We start from the raw sequence: 11187 nt of genomic DNA, 5'->3' as shown, positions 1-11187 counted from the left end.
TGAGATCGTTGAGGAGAGAAGTAAAGCTGCTGCCTGCAACCTGGATGGTTTTGATGTTGGTAGCAGCAGTGTTCACAGCAGCCATGTTTTTGAGGCCCTGCCAAGCTTTGCGGAGGTTCCCCTGTGTGAATTTCTCCTCCACTTTGTTCTTGTACTTGAGTTTGGCAGTTTTTGGCATGCTTGACTTCTCTGTTTACCTCCTTTTTCTCCATTTCTGAGCTGGTGAAGAAGACCCTTTTCTTCTTGTTGAGGATCTCCTTGAGCGCTTTGGTGATCCAAGGTTTATTGTTGGGGAAGATTGTGACTGTTTTGGAGGGGATGATGTTGTCCACACAGAAGGAGATATATGATGAAACTATATTTTGCATAAATGCAACAATTAATTTCATACAATCATACTTAGTTTGATGTTGATTTCTGAGTGGACAGGAAGGTGATTGGTTCACTTTTCTTACTTGTAGCCTGGTAGTCTATATTGCTTTTATTTCAATCCCAACCTTGTGGTAATTAGGATTATTTCACCGGCAAGAAGGCACAGGGGAAAGTTTTGTAGATGCGCTTTTAGTAGTTCATTTTCAGAACATTGTAGTTTCAACACGGTGGACCCACGTCATTAACCTCCGCCGGCCCGTCGCATTTAATGACATCGCCTAGTGGAAATGTGGTCGGATTGTCATAGCAGCGCGATCGCCTTTCCCTAAATCCTTTATGAATTCTCCTAACATCTTAATAATCCCCCGTACAGGAGCTCTCATCTGTGCTCGCAGTGGAGCCCTGAGTCCAACGCTGGGGGGAATCCTCTGCACCGGCCGCCGAGGCAGAGTGAATCTGCCACTCCTTAGATCGTCCACAAAACCCTCCACGCTGTCAAACTTTGCAGAGAGCCTCGCCAGCTCATCTTTTAGAGCGTTGAAGTGCTTGTAGAGATCTCCCAGAGCATCTGACAGGGGCTGGATCCTTCACACAAGTAGAGATATGAAGGAAAGTACAAATGACTAAATTATTTTAAATGACTGCATGACCTGTCAAAGAGCTTTGGTTCTTTGATTTTCCATAAGCTCACATTAAATTGGAACATTGTTTACTGGCAGAAGACAAAGAGAGCCAAGTCAAGTTGACAACTTGAAAGTCAGGCCATGCTGTTAAGGAGGAACAGCCCCATCATCTGCAGGAAACATCAGGACAACAGACATAAAGCATGGTAGTCCCTTAAGAGAAGATGAAAGTTTATAAAGAGCACATTTTTGTCCAAAATCTCAGAAAAGACACCTACGAGTGAACAAGTGAAATATTTACTCATGTAAACATTTGACGCAGAGTCTTTTTTTTTTAAAGAAAGGTTCAATGACTTGGAGTTATATAAATCACACAAGTGAAGAGAAAAGAAAAGAAACCATCTTGTGATGTTTGTGTTTTAAAATCATGACAAACACTATCACCTCCAAATGAAAGTGACATGAATATGATATTAGTGTGTACAGAGTGAAGGGAACTTTAATAGGATGCAGAAGAAGATCATGTTTGTGTCTCATTATGAGTTTCTGTTGATTTTTATGACTAATAACAGAAATAACAGGACAGATTTACAGCTCATAAAAAAGATTATGAAACATTTTTAATCAGCTCAACTAACAGAGATGGACTTTATGTTTTATACATAAACTTTTGTTGGACCCTCAGGTTATTTACTAGATTCAAAGAAGATCATCAGAACTCCAAAGACAACAACAACATGACAAACAGGAACAAACAGACATAAATCCTGTCTGTTATTAATGAATGAAAACAGTGCTGAGTGTGTAAACTCCTCCTCCTCGTCCTCTTCCTCTTCCTCCTCCTCTCCTCTCCTCAGTGTCTTTATAGGCTTCAGTGTCTCTTCTCCTCACACTCCAACCCTGCTCACCTCTCAGCTGGACAGTAAGGGACGTTTACAGCACACACTGACAACATGCTGGGGACCCTGTGCACTCTCATCACTGCTCTAACATGTAAGGAGGCTGACTTACTGCAGCTTTGAGCTCATGTTGGATTCATCAGTCTGTGTGTTTCTCTTGACTCCATGTCATCTTGTTGTTTCCAGGTGTGAGTGCTGTGACGCTGGTGACACAGAAGCCTCCTGTTGTGACTCTGAGGAGAGGAGAGACAGCCACCATGGACTGTAACCTGGGGACTGTGACTGATAGTGCTGCTCGTTGGTACAAACAGATTCCAGGAGGAGTTCCTCAGTTTATTTTGTACAATCATCATTCATATAGCTCTCCAAGCTATGGCTCTGGTTTCTCCTCTCCAAAGTTCACATCCACTCATCAGTCACAATCAGATTATCATTTGATCATCAGCACTGTGGAGGAGAGAGACTCAGCAGTTTATTACTGTCAGACACATGACAGCTCTGTTAATGAGTTGGTATCACAGTGATTTACACCGTGACAAAAACCTCTGCTTTTGTAACTGTTGTTAACTTTGACCACAATGAAGCCACAAAATAAATGAAATACTGCTGTACAACATGTGTTCAATGAGTTTTACTGAGTGTGTACAACATTATGTTCTTACTAAAAACATACAAAGAAAAACCCTAATTATTTATGAAGTGCATTTTCAAATAAACACGTCAGCTTTTAATCAAAGTGAGTAAGGAGACACAAAACCACTTTTTATCTGCTGATGATTAAGGAGTTCGGGGAATGTTTCAGCTCAACTGTTCTAATTTATTTTGGTGTATTTTCTCCACTTTGATGAAGTTTATTTATAATCAATGTTGGTTGAAGACTTGGACATCCAGCCCCTTCCTCGTGTTAAGTCTCAGAACTGTAATTCTTTGAAACACATCCTTCACTCATTCACACACTCTCTGTACACCTGACGTCAGCTCAGTCAATAGTGGTTTAGTGCTCACGCTTTAGGCTTCAGATGGGATCTGGGCCCTTTCCGAATTGTCACAGTTCAGTATGCAGTACGTACTATTCAGTATGGAGTTTCAGTAGACTGACCTTTTGTGGTCATTCAGTATGCATTTTTTGGGTCCATCTCAGTATACTGAACATTTCAGCATGGATACTAACTTCTGGGTTTCATGCAGTATGGATCGGATGCGTGCTTTCAGGAAATGAATTGTATTTTACCACCCACAATGCTGTGCAAAATTAAACGATAATCGTCACATCACGTCCGCCTCCAAATCAAAACCAACAAGATCGGATTCATTTAATCAATTTTTAATCTAGAGTTAAAGTCCCGACTGAAATCACTACTTTCAATTAACAACAGAAAATAACACAAATATCTGCATTATTATAAAACCTTTCCCCCTCTATTTAAATAATGATTTCACTATTTAAATGTGTCTTTATTGGTTTATTTTATATTCTGTATATTACTGTCTTTCATTTGCACTTTCCTGCATGTACTGTATGTTATTTAGTTATTTAATCTGTCTTTTACTTGATTTACATTGTGATATTGTTTTTTGTTTACCTGACTGTATATGAGCATTACTCTTCTTAAATAAAGCTAAAAAAAACAGGTGGATGCAGCCGGTTCGGGAAACGTAAATGACGTCACTTCCATACTGAATGAATCAGAAGAAGTAGGAACAAATATCTGCCTACTGTGTGTGCATACTGAATCGTAGATACTAACAGTATGCAGCACAGATAGTACGTACTGCATACTGCCTACTGAAAGATTGAGTATGTACTTGGCAATTCGGATACGGCCAAGGTCTCTGTCCCTGAAGGGGCTCGTTAGGCTAACTGGGTACATCTGGGGGCCCAGGTGTGGACAGCTTGGAGTCCAGGCTGCAACAGTCTGGCCCTTTCTGAATAGAGAGTTTCAGTATACTGAACTCTCATGGTCATTCAGTCGGTACTGTTTGGGTCCACCTCAGTATACTGAACATTTCAGCATGGATACTAATGATGTGGATTCCCTTGTTGTTGATATGTTTGATGATGAAGAAATTCGCCGTTGACACTGACTTGCTTACATAATGATAATTTTATTGACAAACAAGTTACAGCATCGCCAGGCTCACCATGGTTTGACCTGGGAGAGACACAGCCAAAAGTGATCTCCCCCAAACACACAGAAACTCTGGTACTTATGGACACACCCCCCAGGAGAACAACATGGGGACATCTGTTTGTTTTCAGGACACCCCTCTTACTACAACTGCGGGGGTTTCTGTCTTAGATATATGTATGTCATAAACTCAGAGGACAACACAGGTCACAGAAACAATCTCTTGTCCAGATGTCCCTGGGCAACTCTCTGGACACAGGGGCCCCATTGTACACATTCCACTGAGAGGGCTCCTGTCGTAGATTTAGGATTTCCGGGTAACTCAAAGAACATCACCGGTCTCAAATATAATTACTACAAACTGTCGTTTTGCACATTCTTAATAAGAAACAGAGCTGACCTAATTTCCAGATATGTCAGACACTTCACTAACTTCCGGGTTTCATGCAGTATGGATCGGATGCATCCTTTCAGGAAATGAATTGTATTTTACCACCCACAATGCAGTGCAAAATTAAATGTAAATCAACACTTCACGTCCGCCTCCAAATCAAAACAAACGAGCGTGGATTAATTAAATCAACAGAAAATAACACAAATATCTGCATTATTATAAAACCTTTCCCCCTCTATTTAAATAATGATTTCACTATTTAAATGTGTCTTTATTGGTTTATTTTATATTCTGTATATTACTGTCTTTGATCTTTCCTGCATGTACTGTATGTTATTTAGTTATTCAATCTGCTTTTTACTTGATTTACATTGTGATATTGTTTTTTGTTTACCTGACTGTATATGTGCATTACTCTTCTTAAATAATGCTAAAAAAAAACAGGTGGATGCAGCCGGTTCGGGAAACGTAAATGACATCACTTCCATACTGAATGAATCAGAAGAAGTAGGAACAAATATCTGCCTACTGTGTGTGCATACTGAATAGTAGGTACTAACAGTATGCAGAACGGATAGTACGTACTGCATACTGCCTACTGAAAGATTGAGTAGGTACTTGGCAATTCACATGCACCGACTCGCTCTCTCTCTCTCTCTCTCTCTCTCTCTCTCTTTTCATTCTCTGGAGGGTTAGCAGGGCCTCTCCTGCTTCCTGTTTCTTCTACTTTTTGCTCTCATGCTAATTGAGCCGTTTTCCTTTCTGGAACTACACAACCCTATACACAACAATTCTTCACTCGTGAAAACGCTGCACCACTAAATCCCTTTAGCTCCACATCTCATTCCTGTTTCTTATGGTTAATAATAATCTAGTGTGATTTGGTAAATTTTGATTAAATTATCTTTGGAAATAGTTTCTCATGTTGTGTCTCCTGTTCTTTGAGTCAGCTCTTGTCTCACACGTTCATCAACAGGTAGAGAACATGTAAAAAAACACAACATGTCTACATTCCCCGAGCAGATAGATTCAAAGGAACACTTGCTGTGTTTTTCTTAACTTCTCAAATGTGCTTCTCTTATCTTACAAACAAACTGTCTGTAACCTTGTCTGGCCCTGGTAGATCACACACCTGCAACGCATCAACTCGTCCGCTTCATTATAAGAACCCTGGTTCCTGCTCCACTCATTGATAGATTATTCCTTCAGTGAAATAGGTCAGGCAGCCCTTTCCCCTCAAATAAATCTCCTTCAAACCTTCCAATTGTGTCTGTGTACACGTCTTGGTTCTTATCAAACAATGAGCTGGGATGTATTCTTGTGGAACATCTCTTTGAACTATATTTACGTCATGCAAGAATGAAAAAGACAGTTGAACTGATTAACTAATTAATTGATTAATGGTGAATTACATGGATAAAGAAATCAATTATCGATCATCTTTTTAACTGTGAGGTTACTTAACATGAAAAAGTTGATAAGAAATCATTCAGTGATACAAGTTGACACAACAAGCCCGATGAATGAAATCAGTGTTGAGTGTGTAAACTCCTCCTCCTCCTCCTCTTCCTCCTCCTCTTCCTCCTCCTCCTCAGTGTCTTTATAAGCTTCAGTGTCTCTTCTCCTCACACTCCAACCCTGCTCACCTCTCAGCTGGACAGTAAGGGACGTTTACAGCACACACTGACAACATGCTGGGGACCCTGTGCACTCTCATCACTGCTCTAACATGTAAGGAGGCTGACTTACTGCAGCTTTGAGCTCATGTTGGATTCATCAGTCTGTGTGTTTCTCTTGACTCCATGTCATCTTGTTGTTTCCAGGTGTGAGTGCTGTGACGCTGGTGACACAGAAGCCTCCTGTTGTGACTCTGAGGAGAGGAGAGACAGCCACCATGGACTGTAACCTGGGGACTGTGACTAACAAAGCTGCTTATTGGTACAAACAGATTCCAGGAGGAGTTCCTCAGTTTATTCTGAGCAACTATCACGGCTGGAGCTCTCCAAGCTATGGCTCTGGTTTCTCCTCTCCAAAGTTCACATCCACTCATCAGTCACAATCAGATTATCGTTTGATCATCAGCACTGTGGAGGAGAGAGACTCAGCAGTTTATTACTGTCAGACATGGGACAACTCTGTCAAAGAGTGGGTATCACAGTGATTTACACCGTGACAAAAACCTCCTCACTGAACACTTCTGCTTTTTGTCACTGCACTTAACTTTGACCACAATGAAGCCACAAAAGAAATTCAACACTATTAATATTACAGTGCATACATTTCAATACACTATTATTCATCTTGTGTGATTTTTTCAATGTTGGTTAAATATTCTCTGGTTAAAGAATTATCATGTTGTGTCTCCTGTTCTTTGAGTCAGCTCTTGTCTCACACGTTCATCAACAGGTCCAGAACTGATGCACAAACACAACATGTCTACATTCCCTGAGCAGATAGATTCAAAGGAACACTTGCTGTGTTTTTCTTAACTTCTCAAATGTGCTTCTCTTATCTGTCTATCTGTCTTATCTATCAAACTGTCTGTAACCTTGTCTGCCCCCCCCCCCCCCCCCCCCCACCAGCTGACCTCACAGAGAAGATCTACATGAAACAGAAACACAAAGAAAAGAGTTTCAGTTGCATAATATGCCTTGATTAAAATGTAATACCATTTAGTGATCTTAGATTGAGCCTGAGCAGACTGATGAAAAGAACCAAACACCTTCTGAACATGTTGTTTTAAAGAGGTGTCATCTCTTCTTTTTACCCGTCCTGTCTGCTGTCTTATAAGATCAGGGGGAGTTTCAGTCCATCAACCTGACTGGAGTTTGTCCAGTATATCTATTTGAATAAAATATACTCTCCATCACATCCAGCTTACTGCTCAGTATAGACTGCAGCTTGTTGCATGTTGCACAGAGCCTAGACATCTACCAGTTCTCCTGACACAGGGTCTGTGTGAGTCAGGCTGGGACCACAGGATCACATACGAGCTTTCATTTGAAGTATTATAGTAGAGGAGCTCTGGAGCAGCAGACAGTTTGCTTCCACCTTCACATGTGCTGCAGTCTTCAGTCACTGTCTGTCCAAAGAGAGGAATTGTGATACTGACATGTTCTCTCTGTATGTTCTGTCTAATTCACAGGCATACAATCACTGGGTTAGTGACAGTGTTTCACATTGATTAGGAAACAATTGATTTCATACACACAAACACACACACATTCTCACCTTGTCATTGTGTGTGTTTGTGTGTTCTTTACTATGGTGTTGTATTTTCTGTAGCAGCAGCCTCTTCGTTATGTCTTGTGTTCATGCAGAGAAGATTTTACACTTCACAGAATATGAGACACCAACACATGTAGAAAGTAAGTCGATAAACCACCTTTACAAGAATCTCTTTATACATTTCTCTTGTTTGATTTGTTGTGTTTAAGAAAAGTAACCCTTTTTTGTACTCAACATACCATTTTATAAAAATGCACTTTACCTTTATCCATGAAGACAGATGGAAACTACTGGCAATGTAGAGTCACCAATTGACCTCACGAGCATGTCTGGACTGTGGGAGGAATCCAGAGTACCTGGAGAGAGCCCACGCATGCACGGGAGCAAACTCCAAACAGAGAGGCCCTGTCCAACATACAATTCAGACTTGAAAAGCTTCTGTTTCTAGATTATGAATTTCATAGCAACAAAATTGATTCATTATCAACAACCACCTCTTCATAGAACTCTATTCACATTTACATCGTGTTATAAAGGTTTCTTTTTGGTACAATCATGAAGAAACTTGAACAAAATAAGAAAGGATACTAAACAAAGTGTTCTTCAGGGTGAAAAGAGTTTGATAAAAGTCCATCAGTGTTGTTGTAATGTGAGCAGACTGATGAAAGAATGACATGTTGACAGTGAAAGTTGCTCTCAACAGGATGTTTCAGTTCCACTCCCCTCATTAGTGAGAGTCAGGAGGTTTTTGTACAGCCATGTATACAAACTGAATCACTGTGGTATTCGGACAAGGCACCAAGCTGATTGTGACGAGTAAGTACTTTGAAACTCATCATGAAATGAGAGAGATTTGATCATTCTTATTCAAACTGATCAGTAATCATCATTTGTTATTTAACTCATTGTTCAGATATATTTTTGTGTGAACAACACACATTTATATTTAGTTCTCTTTCTGACACCAGACTATGTCTTGGAATGAAACGGAAAGCTTTCAAAAAGGTTTCAACATTTGTATGAAATAGTTTCTGTCAATTCTGAAGTATGTTGATGTTTGAGGAATGTTGAACAGTTCAGATCAAATTACAAAATGTGACAATTCATGTCCAAATATAAACGGCATGTTTGATCCTTTCTAAACCTTTGTTGAATCATCTCTAAAATGTTTCTTACAATGTGATATGAAGAATTCAAACTTCTAAACTTCTCGTGTTTCAAATGTTTAAAGTTTTTGATGAGTTAGTTTTTTAAATTAAAAACATGCTCTGGATTATTTCCTCATTTCTAAGTGTTAGATAGTTGATTAGAAAAAAGAATTGAATTGTTATTTCAGGACAGTTGTTTCATATTTCACAAAGTATTTTTCATGGCACACAAAGTGTCTTTATGATATTGTTACTGTCATAAAAAATGATCCTGATTGATGAATGACTCATCATTTTGATCATCATTTCATGATGTTTTTACATGTGATGACAACATTCTTTACTGCAGCCTGTTAGTCAAACTGTGAACAAAACTAATGAGTTGATGGTCTCTGTCATACTTTGTATTGAATGACTTCACTTGTACTCATGTGTTCAATGTCCTGTGTGTGTGTGTGTGTGTGTGTGTGTGTGTGTGTGTGTGTGTGTGTGTGTGTGTGTGTGTGTGTGTGTGTGTGTGTGTGTGTGTGTGTGTGTGTGTGTGTGTGTGTGTTTCAGGCTCCAGCCTCTCTCCTCCTGTCCTCACAGTCTTCCCTCCGTCCAGTGCTGAGCTCCAGTCCAACAAAGCCTCTCTGGTCTGTCTGTCCTCTCAGTCTGTGCCTTTTGCAGATGTGAGCTGGTCTGCTGCTGGGAGTCCAGTGAGCAGTGGGATCTCTACCAGCACGGCCGTTCAGCAACCAGACCAGACTTTCCAAATCAGCAGCTATCTGTCCATCCAGACGTCAGACTGGAACATGGACAAGGTCTACACATGTCGAGTGTCTTTGGGCTCCCAGACTTCAGAGAAAACCATCAACAAGTCCCACTGTTCCACTGAAGACCAGTAGAGGAGCAGAGGGACCATTTCTAATCTGCTTCTTGACTCTTTGTGCTGTTTGCTCATTACAAGGTTCACATCTTACAGTATACGTCTGCATGCTTGTAATACATGTTGTGTCTATCTGTCCATTAAACCTTCTCAAGTGTTAAGTTCCTCTGGGCTCCCACACCTCAGAGAAGAATTTGACCAAAGACGATGAATAGATTGATCAGCATTTTTTTTATGCATAACTGTTGGTGTGAACACAGCTTTGCTTTATTGTGCATGGATTATTTGAAATAAAAGCATTCTTAATTAGATACAAATCTGTTGAGTTTATTTTGTCTTAGGTAAAATGTTTGTATGTATATACTCAAAACAATCAGGAAAATACACACATACAAATCAATAGGGCAGGTGCAGAGTCGACCCAAAAAAATCACTGAAGACAAATCAGACCGTCTGATGAGGAGTATAGTCGTGATCAAAATGTCACACTGGTGAAATACATTTCTGGTATATTTAACCCCTGCAGTGCACAAGACGCTTTGTCTTTGTCTTTTGTATAAACTTATAGCTGATACAAAAACCTCTAAATCAATCAAATATGAACCTTAAGATAATTGACTGCACTTTAACTGACTCTTTTCAAACATGCACACATAAATGCATCAAGAGTTGTCTCCCCCTTGTGGTTGAAGTCAAGCCTTAGAGTTTTTTTCTTCCACATGTTATGTTTAAGAAAACCAATCTGTAAGTGATGACAGAATGTGATGTATTGAAGTACTTGTCATCCACTTACTGTTTGTCTGTGCATTATTTTTTAACCCTTTAAAAGGAAACAATTATCTTTGCACAAGTTTCTATGTTTCTGGATTTCATTTGTCAGAATCTACTTCAAGGCAGGTCCTGCAAAAAAGATTAAGCTATGATTAAATATACACAGCCTTATGGTACCTTATAATCAGCATCAGTATGGTGCAGCCACTCAAAACTAAATCTTTAAAGGATTTAAATATGTAAATATGATCAAAAGTATTATTATTATTTTTTTTACATTTTAACCGATCCTACGAGTCTCTACATTTAAGGACATTGTTAAGGTATTTGTCTGATTAACCAATTGATCACAAATGAAACATCAGTGTGTTTCAGGTCAGAGACAGTTTCACAGTGAGCTGACCTTTGACCTCTTCATTTGCATGCAGCTATGAATAAGGAGAGGAGGCCTGCAGGTGCATCCTGAGGAGGAGGAGAGGGAGGAGCAGAGAGGTGATGCTTCACTGATGGAGGATGAAATCTCAGTTTCATTTGTTCATTTTATCTGATTATTCTAATAACACTTCCTATGCAAGAAACTAAAACGAGGCAAATATACAATAAACTGAAAAAGCTCTTTGTTGATGCACAGGTTGACCTATTTAAAATAGAAACATCTTCAAATACTGTTTTATTATTTAAAGATTGAATCAATGAAATGTTTTTGTGTTGATTAATAACCTGTTGGTAAGACAAACATCAGTAATGAGGAAATA

The 11187-nt window shown here is 39.5% G+C and overlaps 1 protein-coding gene across 1 annotated transcript; it reads left to right on the top strand.

Annotated features, from left to right (window-relative positions):
* Positions 1-975: 975 nt before the first annotated feature.
* LOC109993774 (immunoglobulin lambda-1 light chain) lies at positions 976-9978 on the top strand. Its single transcript, XM_065964818.1, has 5 exons — positions 976-985; positions 2081-2158; positions 6241-6570; positions 8432-8461; positions 9352-9978. Exons 1-5 carry the CDS (start codon positions 976-978, stop codon positions 9678-9680), a joined length of 777 nt encoding a protein of 258 aa, XP_065820890.1. The 3' UTR covers positions 9681-9978.
* Positions 9979-11187: the final 1209 nt, after the last annotated feature.

The sequence above is a fragment of the Labrus bergylta genome, chromosome 16 (assembly GCF_963930695.1).
Source record: "Labrus bergylta chromosome 16, fLabBer1.1, whole genome shotgun sequence".
NCBI lineage: Eukaryota > Metazoa > Chordata > Actinopteri > Labriformes > Labridae > Labrus > Labrus bergylta.
This window is presented reverse-complemented; position numbering and strand designations above follow the sequence as displayed.